The following is a 21,987-nucleotide window of genomic DNA, read 5'->3' as shown; positions in this document are numbered from 1 at the left end:
CCAGCGCGTGCCTTCATTTAAAACTCACGTGGCTCGCGTTTGGAAGGATTTGGAAGCCCAAATCTGATGACCTAGAGTTCATATGGAGGGGACAACACTTGAGGAAACATAGTATATTATTAAGAGTAGTGTTAGATAGTTTTAGGACTCTTTAGGTTTAGTTTTCTCTAACTCTCTTAGGGTTTTCATTAGGGTTTATATTCCAAGTGCTATTTCCATTTTTTATCTTGGATTTTTGCTTGCCTTCATTGTAAGTATTTCTTAATTTCTCTCTTTGATTACTATAATTTTGATACTCTTTCTTGTAGTTAAAGAATATATATTGCCATTTTGATTTCTTGTTGATGAATTTGATGACTGATGATTATTGTATGCTTGGTTGAGTTACTATTGTTGCTTTTAATCATTTGTTGCTCATAGTTTTAAGCACTTTTCCAATTTTGCCATATTTTATGATTATGCCCACCAAGTGTTTGTGAAAATGTCAATTTGGATTATTAGGTAAATTTTCACTTCTTGGCTTGGGGAAGATGAGCATATGGGGTACTAGAGTTATAATGTCCAACATTTAGTGATAATTCTTGGATTGTTAATTGTTCTTGTTTCCACTAACACTAGTTTTTTACTAAGGCAATTAGTAAGTGAGCTAGGATTTGTGGATTAAGAACAATTATGCTCACTTAACCTACTCTTCGATGTTAAGGGTTAACTAAGTGAGATTAATCCATCATAATTGTCATAGTTGTGGTTACAATAAGGAAAGGATCCCCTAGCTCATCCCAAGCCAAGATCCCATTTATGTTTTGAATCATACATACACATCAATCACTTTCAACCCTTTACTTGTTCATACTATATAGATAGTTCTTTAATTGGTTTATTGGTTCATTAGTTGCAATTTTGATTGTTCTTTTATTCCTTTAATTGTTCATTTCTTTATTGAAAAACCCTTGATTATCACAACCAAAATTGTGCACTTGGAGTTTGGTTGTTATCATATTGTAGGGGATGACAATACCAACATTAGGTTGCATCAAAGTATGGGAAGCCAATCTAAGAGGGGATCACAAGCAAGCTATTCTTGGCAACAAGGACCTCTGCATGAACCCTATGACCATAGTGCCTATCAACCTCTCATACTTAGTGGGACTCACCATCATTATAGTCCTCTCCCTCCATATGTTAATGCTCCATATCCTCTACATGAGCCACAACCACTAAGCTCTCAAGCCCCTTTGTTATTCCAACCACCAACGCCTCTTCATTCACCTTATCGGCTACCATACGTAGAGCAACCTAACCTTCACCATCAACCCACTCACTTCAACCTTCCTCATGAGGAGAACAATCTTCAAACCTTCATTCAAAAACAACGAAAACTTCAAAGGAAACAAGACAATTGCATGGCAACTCTTTCCGAAATTTTGTCTCGTTTAATACCCCCTTCTAACACTAGCAACCTTGCTTCTCCCCAACTTTTGACACCTAGTGGTCTGCCTTTGCCATCTCCATCAACCCTCAAGTTTAGCGTTGATGCTATAAATCTAAAAGGTGAAGAGATACTTGAAAAGGTAGATCTTAAAGCCACTATTGTCAAGGAAGACTCTATTAGTGAATTGATTGATGGAGGTAAAAACTCCTTTGAAGATGAAAAGGGGAAAGAACTTAAGGTAGATATCCAACATGAGTTCAAGGGGGGAAGAATATGATGAAGATGATGAAAGTACCTCACCAATCCTTCATGACCAAGAGGATAGACTACCACACCAAGAAGCAAGGGAAGACTTAAAACCCCTTCCACCTCATGTCAAATATGCATTTCTTGATGAGGACCGTAAATTTTCGGTGATAGTTGCAATCGATTTCTCCAATCAAGAGGAACAAAAACTTCTTGAAGTTATCTGGAAGTACAAGAAGGCAATTGGATGGAGCCTAAGTGATATTGTGGGAAAAAGCACTTAAGTATGCCTTCACAGAATCTTCTTAGAAGAGGGTGCGAAACCAATCTGTCAACCACAAAGACGGTTGAACCCCACGATCTTCGATGTAGTCAAGAAAGAAGTCACTCGCCTCTTGGATATCCCATCTCAGATAGTGAGTGGGTGAGTCCGGTCTAAGTGGTGCCAAAGAAATACGGAGTGGCTATGGTGAAAACAGAAAGTGGAGAGCTTGTTGCAACCCATATTCAAAATGCTTGGCGGGTGTGATTGATTACCGCCGTCTGAATCAAGCAACACGGAAGGACTATTACCCGTTGCCATTTATTGATCAAATGTTGCATCGCTTGGCAGGTAAATCCCATTACTGCTTCTTGGACAGATATACTGGATACTTCCCAATGCATGAAGATAAATTTGTATTTGATATATATGGATGCTGGAGATGACTGACTTAATAAGACAGGGTCTTCCTGCCTATTCAAAAACTGCTCTTTCCATCTAACCAAATGCCTTTGAATCTTGTCAACGATCTTTTGAGCATGAACCCCTGGTAACTCTATAATGCCTAAGGTTAACTTTTAAGTATTTACCTAAGTTTTTAGTAAAATGGATAGATGACACCCCTTAAACATATCCTTTGGAGTCGCATCGAAAATGTTCTCTAAACAAATAGTTTTAGATTTCTCAAAGTTAAGTTTTAAATCTATAGCTTTTGTAAAGGTATGACTTCCGTCTTCTTTGCCTTGTAAAAGAGAAGGAAATCATCTGCAAACATGAGATAAACGAAGGGGTTTGAATCAAGGCACCCTTTAAAATTAAAAGTGCGAAATAGAGTAAGTAGGAGACTTTTTGGTTTTAGTCTCTTACAACTACAGGAGATAAACGAACAGAGAGTAGAGAGAATAACCCCAACAAGTATCCTGTTCAATTTCAAAGTGTAATGAGGTCTACGTCTAGTCTTCACTACAACAATAGCAAAATTTCACTATATCCAATTCAATATTACAATTACCAATGCCAAAATCAAAACAAGGACAAAAACGAATAAACCAATCCGGTTATTCACCTAGACAAACGAAGCACTTCACCATGCCTCACAAACCAATTCCCAAACAATACAAACTCTCCAAAAACAGAACAAACAAGACTCAAACAAACTGAAACTGTGTAGAGTTATCTTTCTAGTTTAAGACTTTCATAGGCTTTTTCTAAATATTCTCTCACAAGATCATATGTCTTTTTATTAGTACTAGGATGACTCAAAACTTAATATCAAGTATAAACCAAGATGAAGAAGAAAGACACTTAATTGTAAAATGTTTGATTTCTGAATTATTCTCCTTCGATTTTCTCAAATCTGATTTTTCTTCTTATATCAAAAGACAAAGCTAATGCTAGTCATTGCAGTAGATTATTTTGCATTGAAGACACGATAATTTTCTTTCTTTGTGCTGCTGCAAATCTTTTTTTAAAGGATGATACTTTTCTTTCTTCTAGCAGCATCACACCTCCAATAACGTCAAATCTTACTATTAATGGATGATTCTTTCCAAATCAAATAAGTATTAATGTTATTTTTAAATCTAAAGACTTTATAGCACAAATAATTAAATCATAATTATTTAATTACTTAATTTAAACTAATATTTATCATCACAATAAATTGTAAAATCTTTTTCATATTTAACACATCTTTTTGAATGAGCACTAAGTAAAACCAACACAACTTCAGAAGAGAGAAACAGAAGAGAATGGAACTTTTCCTTCAAGGTTAAGTGAGGTTGTACGCGTATTCGATTTCAAGAAGAAAAACTTAGGGCTCTACTATGTTCTTTTCCTTTTTCCAACAATAATAATGCTACTGCTAACTTTTTTTCTTTTTTTTTTGTTTAGTGATCCATTTAAAGTTTAGAAGGCACACCAATTTACTTTATCTTAAATTCAGTTTATAAAAAAAGCGATTTTTTTTAAATATTGGCTGTCAATTGGTGTAATACGTGATTATGATGCAATTGTGTGTTTTACTCTAATATTGGAGGCTAAGAGTAATCGCTCCCTACAATTTGTACGCAACAGCAAGAAGACAAAAAGAATAAGAGAAAAGAAGAAAATGGAGCGGATGACTAGAAGTATGGTAGAGCCGATTTGATGTATGGTGGGGGCGATTTGTGAAGGAGATAAAAAAATTTTAGTCTTAAAGGCTATAAGTCTCAAATTTTGTTATCTCCCTCACAAATCACTCCACCATGCATCAAATCGTCTCAACCCTACTTCTAATCATCTCCTCTATTTTCTTTTTTTCTACTATTTTTTTTGTCTTCTTGTTGCAGTCTATAAATCGCGGGGAACAATTTCTGCTAGACTCTAATATCGCAATAAAACACACGGCTACATCATAATCATGCATTACACCAAATATCATCCAATATTCAAAAAAATTAACCTATAAAAAATATTTTAATAATTTAATTTGATACTAGGTTATCAGTGTAAAAATAGGCGTAAAGAAAATCTACATGTGCATTCAATCATATAACGTTATGTCAGCAAAAATAATTATTTTTTATATTGACTATGTGAATAATCATCTACAAGAATAAATATGATTTGATAACTGTATAAAATATTTTATATTGTGAAGGTATCAAAATTAATTTTATATTTTATACATCTTTTAATACATTAATTTTTATTTCTACAAAATTTAAAATTAAATTACTAATTGAAATTAATAAATCTACATGTCAAAAGTTAATTGAAACATAACATGAGTGTGCAATATCCTCAAAAGTCAAAATTTCACAAATTATAAGAATCAATAAAATCTATGACTACCTAACTCAAGAAAGTAATAACATCAACTCAAGTAAACAATAATAAAACCTAAAATATATCAAATTCATTCATGAGAAATATAAATTTAACAAGGATTCGCAAACTAAAATAACAAAATGGGTATATCTAAAATGAGCACAATAATTATGTATTTATTAGATGTGCTACATTTATATAGATCATTAGATTTTATTAGATGAAAATTAAAGGCTAATATAAAAGAAGAACATTGATGGACTCTAATAAATACAGAATATTTTAGTACATAAATAAATGTTTTGAATAATAATATTTTAATACACAATATTTTAAATGATAAAAAAATCTTTTATTCTTAAATAATTAAATATAAAATAGATAAATACAAAATATATAAGTGTTTTTTATTTATTAGGATTAATTATTAGACAAAAATTTTTTTATAATATTAAAAAATTATATTAAAATAATATTTTAGACTATAACATAAAAATATAAAATAATTAAAGTTTATTTTATATTATTTGATAAATAATTAGATTATTATATTTAAAATTTATTAACTAACTATTTGCTAAAAAATATTATTATATAATAAAATTTTTTATCAAAATATTTGTAAAAATATAATTTATTTAAAAAATTATATATAATACATGAAAATATTAATTTTTTATTTTTTAATTTTTTTTGGAAAAACTAAATAAATAATATAATTTATTTTTCTAATTTTTATAGAAAAATTCATAGAGGTGTAAATACATATAATAACTTATCTGCATTTTAATTCATTATAGTATATAGTATATATATTATTTTGAAAAAAGTATAAAAAAATAGTGTATTTATGTAATTATATTTCTGTAGTAGTCTGCTTTTATATACAGTTTTAATATTTTTAATTGTGTAAGTTTGATTAATTTAGGTCTTACTAATATAAGTAAATATATAATGTGATAAGTATGTATTTAGAATTAAATTATTTATTTTATTTTTCTAAAAAGATTAAAAAAATTAAAAAGTTAATATTTCTATATATATATATAATATTTTAAATATTTTTATAATATTTCTATTATATATATATATATATATATATATAATATTTTAAATAAATTATATTTTAAAAATATTTTGATAAAAAATTATATTATATAATAATATTTTTAACAAAAATAGTTAGTTAATAAATTTTAAATATAATAATATAATTATTTATCAAGTAATATAAAATAAAATTTTAATTATTTTATGCTATAGTTTAAAATATTATTTTAATATAATTTTTTAATATTATAAAAATTTCTTGTATAATAATTCATCTTAATGAATAAAGAATACTCATATTTTTTTATATTTATGTGTTTTATATTTAATTATTTAAGAATAAAAGATTCTGTTGTCATTTAAAGTATTGTGCATTAAAGTATTGTCATTTAAAATATTTATTTATGTACTAGGAATTCTGTATTTATTAGAGTCTATCGATCAATGCTTTTCTTTCATATTATCTTTTGATTTTCATCTAATAAAATATAATGGTCTATATAAATGTGGCACATCCAATAAGCACATAATTATTGTGTTCAATTTAGACATACTCTAGCAAAATAGAGGAAGTAACAAAAGATTCTAAAAAACTAGAAAGCAAAATAAGAAATTATAAACTAAAACTACAATTAAACAAGACTAAAACCTAGAACTAGAGAAAAATTCAAACTTGAATTCTAGAGAAAAGTTGGAGCTTCTCTCTCTAGAACTCAAAGTCTAAAACTTTTAAAACAAATGAGTGTATAATATATTGTATATTCTCCCTCAAGTCTTGACTTTAAAATATTATCTCATACCGTTGTTGAAGGCTCTTGGAGAGCCTAAAATGTGAATGTGCATGCTTAATTAATCAAGACACATAAAAATAACCTTACACGAGAATCTCTATTAAGCGAGAAAATTGTGATTAAAGAGTCTTCTAAAAGGTTACTCTTTCGAATTACTTTTCGAATTCATTTCTCTCTCTATACTTTTTGATCCTTTAAAGCTATTAATGCACTTTAACTAATCCTAAAACATTAAAAAATTTTATCACGACATTAAATAGTATAAAAAAATTAAAAAATTAATAATTAGAAGCATAAAAAATATATTTTTCACATACAATTTTATCAAAAGCAAAATTTAAAAAAATTAATTAATTAAATTAAAATTGTGTAAATTAATTGATAAATTTTATATTTTTTAACACAATTTAAAATAATTAAATAGAGTTTACAAAAGAGATACGAGAGAAATCACCTCTTTAAAAATGAAAAGATGTACCGAGTTTATTACATTGGCATAAAGCCATGGACAAAGTTAACTTAATCTTGCATACAAATACATCACGAAGGTCAATCACAAATATTTGTCATCGAGCTATATAATGAGTTCAAACAATTGTCTTATAGGGTTGAAGAAATTTACCAAAACATAAATTGAGAAGGATATCATAATGAAAGCAAAGATGATTTTAAAGATAGCTACAAAAATTGTTGATCCAAATCAAGGTTGCGAGAACCGGACCGATCAATAAATCGGTAAGGTTACTGGTTCAATAGTTTACTGATTCGATCGAGGTTCAACCGAAATTTAACTGATTTAATTAAATATTAAATAAAATTATTAAAAAATCTAAAAAAAATTTTAATATATAAATTCAATAATTTCTAATTTAATAAAATTTAAAATTTCACATAATAAATTATCCATAACTTAATATTAGATGTTCACAAACAACTTCAAACATCAAAGTTTATAACTAAACAACTTTATAGATCAAAGTTTATAACTAAACATCAAATGTCTGCGGGACAAAAAGCTAGGGACCTATTTATCATTTTCTCTAAATATAAATGTAAATATAAACAGTTAGTTATTATTTTTTCTAAATATATTAATAAATTTATTAAAAAAATTGAGAGTAAATCCAGTTACTAATCACATGTATTTTTTTTATTATATCTGTATTTTAAAATTAGATATAATAACAATATAGCAAATAGCAGCTATATTACTAAATTTAATAACATTATTTTTTAAAAAATTTCTTCATAACCCATAACATCTATTTTACTCTAATTAGCCAAATACTCATATATATATATATAACAAAATTATTTTTTAACAACAATAATATAATAAATAACACTTGTCCAAGATGCATGTTAAAGGTTGAATCAATTTCTCATACATTGTTTCAATGCCCCTGTCTTCAATAATTTGGAGTCTAAACTTAATAACCCCTGACCTATAGATGAGAGAAGAAGAGACATTTTTCAATTGTGGCAACGAGTCTTATCTTAGGCAGCGGCTCATTTCGACGGTAGACAAAAGACCCTCTTCATAGCGGCACTGTGTTGGAGCACTTGGAAAGCGAGGAATTAGTGTGTTTTTGAGAAGGTAATAAGCCCCGCACCAGAGATAGTGAAAGAAGCCAACAGTTTAGTGCGTGAACTCGTGAGTCATATCTTATGAATGCTGCTAATTCTCTTTACTGGTACTTTACTCTTTTCTAAGCTCTTAATCTTTCAGTAATATAATAAATAACAATGTCTAAACTACACTGACCAACAATCATCGAACCGTTTTTGTTATTGGTTTATTAGTCCAACCAATTCAACCGTATTTCAACCAAAAAAAATTATTTTATAATAAAATAATAAATAATTTTAAAATATCTCCCAAATTTAAGGCGCTACATAAAATGTCATCGACCAAATTAAAATCTTATAATCTTATCAAAATATAATAACAAAAATTACATAACAAAAAGAAATATCCAAAAATAAAATGTCAACATAAAAATTTATTATCAATCATCAAAATACAATTTACTGCAAATTTGTAAACAATTAACATAATTATATTTTTATTAAAAATAATTGAATTGAATTACAGTGTACAAGTTAAAAACAAAGAATATTATTTTAATCTAGTTGAGTCAAAAAATAAAACAATGACTGAGGCATATAATGAACATATAATAATTGATACAATCCCCAATTATAAGAGAATATTGAAAACATTCAGCATATAATTACTGAGGCAGAAACCAGTTTGAACAGAGCATATTCTAAGAGAAAAAATGGAAGATAGTCACAATCTAAGCAAATGCTACTTGATTAGCAGAAAACATTAGCAAATGCTTCTTGATTTATATTATCAATAACTGAAATTAACAGTTACAATATAAGCACAAGATTAAGAAACTAACTCCTATAAAAATTAAGAAACCTGTAAATTCAATTCCAAAATTTTGTTAACGGAAATAACATGTTGATAGCAAAATCGTTGATCAAATACCAAAGTAACATTCAATTTTGTTTTCAATAATGATTAATTACAAAACTTCTTTTATGATTTTGCAAAAGAATCACCACAAAACCCCACATATAATGAAATCAAATTGTAATTAAAAAGGGAACACGGATAATAGTAGAGATATAATGCTCCTCCTACAGAAACCATGGCGTAACTTAATTCCAGCCAATTCACTAAGGCTTGGTTTGGTAAAGCTTTTGCTTTTTAAAAGTAGCTTATGAAAGCTGTCTTTTAAAAGATAGCTTTTTAAAAGCTACAACACTTGCGTTTGGTAAAATCAAATTAAAAATGACTTTTAATAAGTACAAGCACCACAATTATGTTTGGTAAAATAGCTTTTAAAAGTTGAAAAAATTATAATAAACATGTTTATAACAAAAAATAATTTTTTTTTAAATTTTTAAAAGTTTATATAATATTTTAAAATAAAATAATGTTAAAATAAAAAATTCATAATAAACATAAATATAATAAATAAATTCTTTTATTTTTTAACTTTAAAATTTTATATAAATATCATAAAAATTTATTTTATCCTAAATATTATCACTAAAAATAAAAAATAAAAAAATATATGAAGATTAGGTTAAAAAATAAAAAATATATGAAGATTGTGTTATAATTTGTGAAGGTTAGGATCAGAAATTAGAAATATACGAGGATTTCAATGGCAATATAATAGCGAAAAATATATGCGAGAAAATGAAAAAAATTTGGTAAGCATAAGCCAGCTTTGAAAAACTCTCTTCTAGGTGCTTTCAAAAGCACCCCTAACTTTTAAAAGCCGTAAGCACAAGCACTTGCTTTTTAATTTACCAAACGCAAAATGACGTGCTTGTACTTTTTAAAAGCACAAGCACCTCTTGAAAAAGCTTTACCAAACTCAGCCTAAGCCATTATCAAGTCAACAAGCCAGTATCAATTTATCACAAGAATCATTCGGCGAGGGCAGTGAGCATAGATTTGAAGGAGAGGGAGAGGGAGCAACAATGTGACGCAGAGAAGCTGGCAGCAGCGACGAGCACACGATGGACGACAAAGCTGGACCTGGCGACGCAACGGACGACGAACTGGACCAGGCAAAGAAGCCGACGACGCGACGAACTGGACCTGGTGACGGACGATGAGGCCACCGGATCAGGCGAAGAAGCTGGCGACGCGCGAAGAAAAGAAGATGGGGAAGAACGACGGTGACAACAGAGGCTAGGGTTTGTCACCATTTTTCTTTCTTTGAGAGAGGGAAGCTTGGTTGAAGGTTTCAAGGTGCCTGAGAGCAATGGCCGGCGGCGCTGATTCTCACTCCCTACGGAGATGGGGGAGACTTCTGTGACGTAGGATTGTGATTTGGGGTGGAGGACTGCAGCGCAGAAGAATGGGGGTGAGGACCGAAGAGAATCTTGGCGCGCTCTTTTTCGTAACAAGGCAAACGACGTCGCTTCAAGAGAATCGGTCAGGTCTCAGTTCGATATAACCTGTTAGTTTCCGACCAATTCAACGGTTTTTAATGTTGAATCGAACTGCATTTGTGTTCAGTTTGCAGTTAGACCGGTCAGACCGACCAGTCCAGTACGGCTTTCAGAACCTTGAGATTGTTATTCAGGTTTACGGGCCAAACATTTTTCTTACTCTTATAGTTAATTTTCTTTTTCACCTCTTTGACGCTTCAACCAGATGAAAAGATGGTGTTGAGACTTAGAGAGTATGAGTAGCAAACGACTTGTGTTGCAGCGTTTCCTGGGGTTACTTTTACAAAAATGCCTCACTTTTTTCTCCTTATTTCTATCTCTACCCCTCACTTTTCGGTCAATCACCAAAATGCTCCCAGTCATGGGTCGTCTCTCTCCTCAGGAAACGGGCTGAGTGATTTCGGGCCAATCATTGACTCTTACCATAACTCAGAAAAAGATCAGAAAAGCCCATTTTGTGTGTTTCGCCATCCAGGAACTAATATTAAAAATAAAAAACGACCCATGACCAATAAATAAATTAAGGAAAAGTATATGGAACCAAAAGGTGATCAGCCAAAAAGTAAACAAAACCATTTAATTAGAATCATTTTTTGAATAATTGTTTGAAAACTGCTCTTGGGATCACGGAGCACAAACCAAAATCCAATTTTTCATGGAGTCCAAACACATTTTGGCTAATTTTTGGCTGATATGCTTTTGGTTACCTAGTTGTTGTCATAAATTAATAACGACAAAGGTGGAGGAAAAAGAAGGGCCGGGGGGTTGAGGGGACAATTTGATTAAAAAAAATCTACACTTATGTGCTATCTGCTGTGGTCCTTCAAAAGGCAAAAGTAAATGATAGAAATCGACATTTCAACTTTTTCTTTAGTAAAAACATTTCTCCTTCGTTCACGGGAATACGGAGCGTTTGATTAATAACAAGGACGATTGAATGCACACAACGCATCCTTTTATGCGTCCTTCTGCCAATGTGAAGATCATTGTGTTACAGAAAACACAGATTTCCTAACCCACAAAGGAGAAATAAAAATTGAGAGCTTCACAATTTAGGGAGAAAAAATGTTGACAAAATATACATATAGAAAGCGACATTCACATTCACATGCATTGAGTATATTACTAAAAGTGGGAAACTATTTAGCTTCCTCCATTTTGTCATATCAGTTATATCACCAAAGCTATTGAGAACCTCCAAAGTCCGAACTATTTGCTCCATAAATGAACCAGAAATTTAAATGAAAAGGAAAAATGGAGCAACAGGTTGTTACTACGTTGTGCAAAAACCACAATGGCCTATACTTCACTCTTTCAAAAGCTATACAACTTGACTCAACTTCAAAGCAGTATCAGGATCAAGACGGAAAGTAAACCGAGAAGTTTCTGGAAGGTGCTGCGACACAAGTTTTGCAGTGTCTTTCCACCAAGTAACCTCAATCTCTTTCTCAGCAAGCTTATGAGTGGTGCATTCTAAAGCAGACTCCAACTCCGATATCTGTTCTTGCATTCTTGCTTGTAGCAGTTCATGCAATCTTCTCTCCAGTTCAACTGGAGGAACTGCAAAAGATACATCAGCACATGCTCCTTGCGGGTCCATTACTATTTCACCAGAACTCAAACTATGGCTCTTTGAATGGGAGTCCTCAGCATTTACCTGCCAAATACCGATTTCAGCCACTATGGAATGGATAATAAGTTAATAACCAAGAACAGAAGTAAAGAACAAACCCAAAACATAATCAACAGCTTGACAAAAATTATTAAAAAGCCGTTACTCCTTCTCATACCAGATTAAACTAACCCCACAATACTTTTCTAAACAGAAGAGTAATGAGATATTTGTAGATGCATCCCTCAAAGGGAATTTCACTTGATAAAATTGATATTGATGGACGGACACAAAATTGTTCTTGGTTGATTTAATAGATATCAGAATAAGAAAATGAATATACGAATGAGAATTACTCTATGAAAATTCTACCTTAACTATTTCGTGTTTTGCATCTTCATACACAGCTTCTCTATCCATATACAGCTGCAACCGTTCTAACTCAACTTCAAATTCTGCCTCAAGCTCATTTATTTCTTCTGCAAGTTTATTACGGTCATTTATATTATATTCTAGAAAATGTTTATGAACCACTCCACTTGTTGACTCTTGGTGAACATATGGTGTTTTTGAATGAACTGAAAGAGGACTGTGAAAGTCGGAAACTTCTTGAACATCAGTTATGGAACAGGTGAGAGCATCGTTCTGCTTCAATGGCTTGATAAGTGCATCTTTACTCTGCAGTACCCCTTTCACATTTTGAAGGAGCATTTCCATTTCTTTCCGCAATTCAACCATCTTCCCAAGCTCATTTTTACTAGCTGCAATCATATATAGTAAACCACAACCAACTCCTAGCTTAAAAGAAGCATCATCGTGCAACTCTCCTGCAGAACACATCAACAACATCATGAAGTAACTATCAAGGAGAAAAATGCATAACTCGTCACTGATTATGAAGGGAAATTGTAAAGAGAAGGAACGGGTGAAACAATTTTGCATGTTATACCAAACAATAAAATAAACATCAATGCTTCATGGCCACCAAATATTATTATTTTGAACGAATAATATTATGCACCCACATTTACAGGCCTTACACACAAGAAGCATATAATTTGCACTTATATTTATCTGAGCTTGCAAACACGAGTCAATCCAGTTGCACTTACATACATTTACCAGAGTTTGCACACAGAAATTAGTAAATTTTTTGTGTGCTCGCTAATGCTAGCCAAAATTGTTAAAGACTGCTAGCGATTTTCTGTAAAATAAATATATTTTAGTATTTTAGCATTTGATGGCATACTAATCACCTCCAGGATGGGAAAAACATATAAACAAAAACGATCGATCAACAGATACAACGGTGAATCTTAATCCCGCTAATAAACAAACTAATACTCCCAAAAATGTTTGCTAATTTCAAGATTTGAACTAGGAAATCGCATTAGACTAATTACAAAGGTTTAGGTTAATCAGAAATTGCAAAGAGATGAAGTCACAATCCACTATATTAAATACAGTCAGATCAAAGATTCAGGTAAAATTTTGTGTACATCACTATTCACATGCGAATGAAGCATAAGCATAAGCAAGTTACAAAACAGTTAAAATTACCAAAATTAACTTAACAAAAAAAAATCGGGAAAAAATAATCAGAGCTTCTCACCGAACTCCTTACTGCCATTTGATACGTTTATCAGCGACGGCGTAGTCGCGGTGGAGTGAGGAGTCTCATTCTGCTGCCTCCGTCGCAGAGCCGCTGTGTGTCCCTTAGTGTGCCTCAGCACCTTAAGCAACCTAGCAAGAAGTCGCCAAGGCGAATAGCATCTGGCAGACAGCGAAGGTTTTCCGACGCCGGCCATGGAATTAGCGTCGTTTTCGTCTTCGTCACCGGTGAGAAGAATATCTGCGACGCTTAAGCGGCGTGGGAAGTTAGTAAGGTTTGGGTTTGAGGATTCAAATAAGAGGCTCTTCTTCTTCTTTCGAGTCTCATTGTTACGATTCATTGTTACTCACTGTTCTGCGATTTATTGTGACTTGTGATAAGTGTGGGGCATTAAATTCTTGATGATAGTTCACTTAACTTCACATTCTGAGTTTTGGAGGGAAAAATTATTGGTCTCTTCGTCTTCTTCTAACTTTCTATTTATTTGTTTAATGAAATACTGTCAATTAAAATTAAAATACTGATATACTACTGCTAGTAACTTAAATTGCCAATCAATTTGGAACATCAAGTGATCAGCTCACTGATTCGCTTAAACAAATGTCAAAATATTTTAATTTTGTCTTATGCGTTCAGCAGCTCATTAGCAGATTAGTTACCGTAGACAAACAAATAAAAAATTAACTTAAATTGTCCGATTAGTTCATGCTTCATAGTCATACCTACTGCACGGAGCTACTCCAAGCAAATTATGCAAAAAAGAAAACAAATACGCTCTAGTTGAATATAAAATTTAAATTATAATGAAATTCCCTATTTGGTATGATGTATTATATTCATTACACAAAACCAATAATGATTTTCTTTTTTTAGTTATTAGTTCACAATAGACTCTGACTTTAAATTTGATGTATTAAATGTATTGTCATTCGTTCTTTTTTTTTTAATTACAATAGGAAATATGAGCAAGTATATAAATTAATTTTTTCTAGTCACCTTTAATTAATATTTTAATTTTTTTATAGAATGACTTTTCTCTTTCTCATTTTTACCTAAGAATAATAGCAAAGATAGATAAATATAAATATCTATGATGATATTTAAAGATATAAATAATTTTGATAAAAAAAAAAAAACGATGAAAGTGGAGTTGCGATATGAGAGACTTAAAGCTTTTTGTACATACTGTGCTCATCTAGGCCACGTTGCTAAAGATTGTCAAAGGTTGATGCAGAATTCTATCTCGGATCATTTGCATCAAAATAAATTTGGAAAATAGGTAAAGGCGGATCATGTTAAGAGAAGAGTGAAAGTTAGGGAAGATGGAGAGACGACAAAAAAGTCTCGAAATAATAAGACACCTCAGTCAATGAAAAAACTACCACCAGTTTAGTTATTGGAAGAATTTTCAAGTCTAACTATAAAAGAAACGAATGATCATGTTAAAAGACAGCCAAAGAGAAGCATGGAGAACAAATACAAACTAAATTTTTGAAATTTCTAAAGTAGTTTGGAATGGTATCACAAACTCGAGTTCCTTAATTTTGTTGGAAAATATGACTTTGTCTAAGAATAATTAACAAGAGGTCCATTAAGGAGAAATTATTGGAAAGATGATTATTGGAGAGAAGATGCAAATTGGAAGAAATTAAAAGAGAATAATGATAATATCAAAAAGATGTGTATGGAGCTATCTAGTGATGATGACATGAGAGTGGAGGGTGTCGGCTGTCAAATGGCATCCAAAGAGATATGAGGTCCTCATGTGAAATTGTCGGAATTTGAGAAGGTCCTTGATAATCCACAGTCTGATAGGGATTAATAGATCCCACTCCCTAAGATTTTTTTTATGCGAAACGAAAAATCAATTTCGAAAAATGGAAGAAAAATTAAGGTCATATGGTTATAAAGATTGGGCCATAGTAAAACCGAGTGGTGTAGCAAGAAGTTTGGCTTTGGCATGGAAAGATGATGTGGAAGTCAAAATTGTGAAGTTGGAATAATTTTATATTACAACAGCAGTTAAAGACTTGGGTACAAATGAAGAATGGGGGCTGGCAGGAATATATTTGAGCATAAATGATCATACTCAACTTTTGTAATTTACTTATCATATTTCAGTTATTCGGCAATTTCAAGGTGTAGTAGTGGTACTTAGAAATTTTAATGCTATCAAAAGTCAAAAAAAAAAAAAAATATGGGTAGGAATGACAGCGTGCAATCATCAATTGAAACTTTCAATAATTTTATTGAAGATAGAGATCTTATAAACATTGACACAATGGGTAGTCCATAGACGTGTTCTAATTGTAGAGGTGAATCTGAACTTATACGTGATCGTTTTGGATATGGTGTTTATAGGGGTGGTGTGGCTGAAGAGATTTCTCAATACAGTTGTACTTTGTCTTTTAGAACTCGGTTTGGATCATGCTCCACTATTGCTTGATACAAAATTGAAAACTGAGGGAACTAAGAGAACATTCAAGTTTCAGGAACGATGGTGCATATCAGAAGAAGTTAGATGAATTATCAATGAGGTTTGGCAACAAAATATTGGCGGACCAGCGATGTTTAAATTAGTGCATAAGCTAAAGTTATGTAGACACCGCTTGATCCAGTGACAGCAGTCTACCAGATCTAATTCAAGGCTGAAAATGGATAATATTCAGCTTAAATTAGAAAAACTAAGGGTTGCAAGAGTTCATGGTAGTTAGAATATTATTGGTGGTATGACTGTTAAATTTTTTTAATTCTATTAGAATATTGTTAGTGAGGATGTGTATATGGTAGTTAGAAGCTTCTTTGTAGGTAGAAAAATTTTGAAAATCTTCAACCATAGCTAGATTTGTCTTATTCCTAAGATTTCTTATATTAGTGATATGATAAAGGTGTGCCATATAAGTTTCTCTACGGTAATATACAAGATAATCTTCAAGGTGTTTGTTCACAAACTCCAGCACATGATGAATAAACTGGTAAGTAATACTTAAAGTGCTTTCATTAAGGGTAAGTTGATCTCAAACAATATTCTCATTGCTTATGAATGTATGCACGATCTCAAAAATAAAAAGAGGGTTTTGGAACATGAAATGATAATTAAACTAGACATGAGTAAGATATATGATAGGGATATGACATTTTTTATGATTTATGTTGAAAAAATTGGGTTTTGGACCAACTTAGATAGGTTGAATTCAAGAATTAATGACCACTGTTTCTTATTTTGTCAATATGGATGGACAACGATTTGATTTTTTTTTTTCAAACCAAATAGAAGTATCAATCAAGGTTGTCCTCTATTTCCATACCTATTTTTATTCTGTGCATAAAGACTTTTTTTCTTACTTCATAAGACAGAACAAAACACACTGATTCATGAAATATAGGTTAATAGAAAGTGCCCCTCAGTCAATCATCTATTATTCACAGACAATTATATCCTATTTTTAAGGTAAAAGGAGATAGTTGTGATAATATCCTTTCTCTATTAAAAAACTACAGGAATTTCAATGGACATATAGAAAATTTAAATAAATCTACAGTGTTTTTTAGCAATAACATCCCTAAGGAGGTTCATATTCAAATTTTCAGCTAGCTACACATAAATCATATTGGAGTCCAAGATAAATATCTAGAACTATCATTAGTTGTATTATGGTCTAAAAAGGCTAAATTCACTCTCCGAACAGAATGCAATCAATCTTGTGCCTACCAGTGAGAAATGCAAATTAAGTATTTTGTAGATGAAAAAAATCACTCAGAAAATTGTAGTAAAAAAAAGCAAAGTTACTGTATGTAATACATACTTTAAGTCTTTTAAGTACGATTTTGATTCCCAAGGTATAGGCTGAAAATTTTTTTCGTCCCCAACCTTTTTTTCATACAAAATTGTCTTTTTTATTTAAATATTAAAATTTTGGACTAAATTATCCATAACAAAAATTTATAAAATAAAAAAAAATAATAAGAGAAAGAGAGTATTTTTCCTCATGCGAAGGGGAAAGGGAAGAATAAGAAGGGAGAAGGGAAGAAGAAGAAGAAGTTGTCCATGATCCACCTTTACCTCCGCTTCTGCCGCCACCTCCGTACGATTTTGGTCCCTAAGATAAGGACGATTTTAAAACCAAGTTAAATCTTAGGGACGATTTTGTATACAAAAAAAGATTGGAGACGAAAAAATTTTCAGTCTATACCTTAGGGACCAAAATCGTACTTAACCCTTCAAAATAACTACCAAACATTTAGTCTCTTTCCCTGTAGGGGTAACCAAGTCCCTGAGGTCCTCTTTACTAACCATCTCTGCAATCACATCTTCACAAAATAGAGAACATTAAAATACACCCTGAACATCCCAAATGTATAAACAGAAACATTATTTATATTGATTAGGATAAGAACATACCAAACAAATCGCTCTGGTGAATCTTCCCAGTGTTGAGAAGCTTAACTATAGTTTTGAACCTAAAGGCTTCCAGCAGAAAGCTCGATTCTTAAACATGATTCACTGTTGTCCTATGTGAAAATATACACTGGCTTGGGATTGTCTGTGCTATTTTGGTATTCTTCACAATAATAAAATTGTTCATGGCATAAATTTGGAATTGAACAATCATACCACTCCACTTGTGGACCAACGCTTTAGGTATTGAAGTAACATCCTATTTTCCTCGTATTTTACAAAAATACAAAAATTGTATGATTAAGACACTATGTAAATAATTTTTATTACTTTAAATGCTCTACATATGTATTTATTGTTTTTTTTAATGATTAAAATGCTCACCTTACTATCTTACAAGATCATCTCAATGCTTTGCACTTCCTTCTTATTAAACTTACTTGGAAGTTTTCATATCCTGATAACATAAACTTTGAAGCTCCACCAAAAATTTTGTTGAGTTTAATAAACAATAATAACATTTTTTATGATGACAAATATTGATTTTAGTTGGGTTAAAAGTCCAATTGAATTTGATCTTTGTATTAGTATTGCAGGCCCAAAGTAATGGTACAGCCCAACAAATTGCAAATTGGACAACAAATCAGCAAGTAGATCATCAAAGCCACCATGCATTATCAAACCAATCTAGCCTGTTACCCTCATAAAAGGAAGAGCATATAGCTGAGGGTGGAGCTCTGGTAGTTCGAATAAGGCACAAAGAAGAAAGAAAAGTTCACTTTTTCATTAACCATCAAAGAAGAAAAGGTGCTTCATTTTTTTATTAAGCACCAAATCAAAAGAAAGGAAAGCAAATCAAGAAAGTTGGGTCAAATCAAAATCAAAATGCATAGATTAAGCATAGTCAGAAGAGAAAAGGTAAATTATTTTTATTAACATGCAAGTCAATTATTTGTTGATTTCCCTTTTTCTCTACACAACCATTTTGAGTGATATGAAGAAAATGATAGCTACTTTACTCTGCTATGAATCAATGGCTAATATTAAATTTGGGGCCAAATCACTAGGTTAATGGTTATGATTTATCAAACCCATTGAGGATTTGTTACCAATAAAATTGCATTGCTTAACTCTGATTTCAAATCCCTGATTTTTTGCTCTGATTGAAGAAAAAGAAAGTAAGACATCAGCCAGCTCAAGATTCAAGAAGTTGAGTTAGTTCTACAAATCCTTGAGCTAGCTATAGGACTCCATACAAAAAGAAAAATCACTTCAATTTGCAAGGAGAGAGAACCAGAGTTTGAGTTCATTAAGACCATATGTACTGTTCTTGCTCAACGTTTTGGATAGTGTTTCTACATCAAAAAAATATTCCGCTAAGATGGAGAGCTACATATGTGAGTGCTAAATTCGGTTCATCTTAACTTTAGAGCTGTTCAACATGATCTCCTTCATGGTTTATCATTGAACATTTTGTTTGTATGTTGTATCTTTCTTTGTTTCTATTCAATGGTAAAAGGCATATAAGTGAGGCATTAAGAAAAAGACATTAAAAGAAAAAGCAAAGAGATGAACTTGGAGAGAAAAGTCAATATTTATGTCATATCTCTTTTGATTATATTTCTATTTTGTATTCTATATCTAAGAGGTATCCCTTGTTAAGTTGGGTGAGTACTTAATTTGTTGAGAGTCTAGGGAGTGAACCTAATCAAGTCAAACTTAGGTAGAAGTCTGGTTTGTTCCTGATAGGATTAGGTTGAATCCTTAAAAATTGGTGGATGTAATATTTTAAAGCATATCTCTGTCATGTGTCATGTCTACAGAGATATGCTTTATGGTACGGAGTGTTGGGCGGCTAAAGGAGAGCACGAACATAAGTTGAGTGTGGCAGAGATCAAGATGTTGAGATTGATGAGTGGTTATACGCGATTGGATAAAATAAGGAATGAAGATATAAGGGAGAGAGTTGGAGTAGCACCCATTGTGGAAAAGATGGTTGAATCGCGTCTTAGGTGGTTTGGACATATGAGAAGAAGACCGATAGAACATCCAGTCAGGAGGGTGGATGAGATGGAAGATGGACAAGAGGCGAAAGACAGAGGAAGACCTAAGAAGACCATCCATGAGGTGGTCAAACGAGATCTACATGTAAATGGTCTCTCTGTAGACATGACACATGACAGAGTACAATGTCGTCGTTTGATTCATGTAGCCGACCCCACTTAGTGGGACAAGGCTTTGTTGTTGTTGTTTGTATAGTGGAGAGTTGCATTGAACAAAGCAGTTGAACCAAGATACATGCCTATATTATCTTCTTTTTCCCTACTCTGATTCTCTTTTTCATGAGTTATAAGACAAAATAAAATTATCTCTTATATAATCAATTTCGCAGTCTAAACAGAAACAAAATTTTATTTTTTGGTTTAAAAATTTATTAATCAAAATTTAAAAAAAACTATAGATTCAACTTTTCTTCTCTAAACCATCAAGAACAACTTTCTTGCATTAACATCACCTAAATAGTCATAAGATTCTGCCATCTTGATGAAGTTTTTGTTTCTATTGAACGAAATAATATACTCTCTCTAACTCAACAGAAAATTTCAATTTTTTGTAAACAAAGCGAAGTGGATGTATATGTGTGTCATATATAAGTACATTCGAACGAAAATATTTCTGACAGTTGATTCCTTTTTATCCAACAGATTTTGTATTACTTATCCTCATCATTTGGGTGCATTTGAGATACAAATAAGTAGTACACCAGTAAAGAGTAAACCATTAAAATATGGTACTTGTCGATTTTTGAGACTACTATTACTTTCTTTTTATATATAAAGGAGATTCTACTATTTTTTTAAAAAAAAGGAGCGAAATTTATCCATAGAATAAAAATAAAATTTTATGTAAAAAATTTTAAAATAAAAACGAAGATTATATATCTATTACCCTTTTGGGATTCTCACCCTAAAAATTTATTTTTTATTATTTTTGTTACATAAAATAGTTAAAAATTATTAAAATTTTTTTATTATAATCATAATTATACTAGAATTAGTGTTTTTTTTAACTGAAAAATATTTTTGGGGATTCCATGTGGTTATATTAGCCTACAGAAAATGAGAATAGAGAATTTCCCCGTCATGGAAAATTGAGAATGATGATAAGGACAAAAAAATTTCGGGTGTAGAATAAGGCTCTGCATTTGGTTATTAATATTTTTATATTTTGTTTAATAATAAATTAAAATAAATTATAAAAGTTTAATTTATTTTTAATTTTTTTATTCAAAAAATTTGAAAAAAAATATAATAATAAAAAATATAATTATATATAAATTAATAAAAATAATAAAAAAATAAAAAATAAGTTATATTTTTTGTTAGTGTTTCTATATTTTTTTTATATATTAATTCAGTGTTTTTAGATACAATATTTCTATTCATGTTTCATCCACTAAATATAATTTTAGATTTTTATGTCCTTCTCTTAATGTTCCGTATTTATAAACAAACACAGCCTAAAAAATGAGAATTGTCTTTTGTCATATTGTCATTTCTATATTCATTTGAATGGTTTGAAATTTTTTATTGTGTGTTATTTAGGTTTTTTCATTTCAAATGTAATCTAATTTTAATTTTAATTTTTAATATTTTTTCTTAAAATTTTATGGCAAGTAACGGGTGCTAGAGTGAATGAGACCGTGAGAGGAAAGAATATGAATTGGGGATATATGATCGATTCAAAAAAAAAAAAAATTGGCTAAAATTAACTGATATTAGTATTTA

General features: G+C 30.9%; 1 protein-coding gene across 1 annotated transcript; it reads right to left on the bottom strand.

Annotated features, from left to right (window-relative positions):
* Positions 1-11,659: 11,659 nt before the first annotated feature.
* On the bottom strand, positions 11,660-16,042 carry LOC112785141 (protein POLAR LOCALIZATION DURING ASYMMETRIC DIVISION AND REDISTRIBUTION). The gene is made up of 3 exons (XM_025828583.3): positions 13,801-16,042; positions 12,561-13,015; positions 11,660-12,233 (listed from the first exon to the last, which is right to left on the bottom strand). Exons 1-3 carry the CDS (start codon positions 14,138-14,140, stop codon positions 11,898-11,900), a joined length of 1,131 nt encoding a protein of 376 aa, XP_025684368.1. The 5' UTR covers positions 14,141-16,042; the 3' UTR covers positions 11,660-11,897.
* Positions 16,043-21,987: the final 5,945 nt, after the last annotated feature.

The sequence above is a fragment of the Arachis hypogaea genome, chromosome 20 (assembly GCF_003086295.3).
Source record: "Arachis hypogaea cultivar Tifrunner chromosome 20, arahy.Tifrunner.gnm2.J5K5, whole genome shotgun sequence".
Taxonomy (NCBI): domain Eukaryota; kingdom Viridiplantae; phylum Streptophyta; class Magnoliopsida; order Fabales; family Fabaceae; genus Arachis; species Arachis hypogaea.
This window is presented reverse-complemented; position numbering and strand designations above follow the sequence as displayed.

Bases quoted from the DNA above. Each gene is read 5' to 3' on its own strand.
- LOC112785141 (XM_025828583.3), bottom strand. From the start codon at position 14,140: ATGAATCGTAACAATGAGACTCGAAAGAAGAAGAAGAGCCTCTTATTT. The intron at 13,016-13,800 runs GTGAGAAGCTCT...TGTGTTCTGCAG, and splicing joins AAATGGCAGTAAGGAGTTCG to GAGAGTTGCACGATGATGCT. The intron at 12,234-12,560 runs GTAGAATTTTCA...GGTATTTGGCAG, and splicing joins CAAAACACGAAATAGTTAAG to GTAAATGCTGAGGACTCCCA.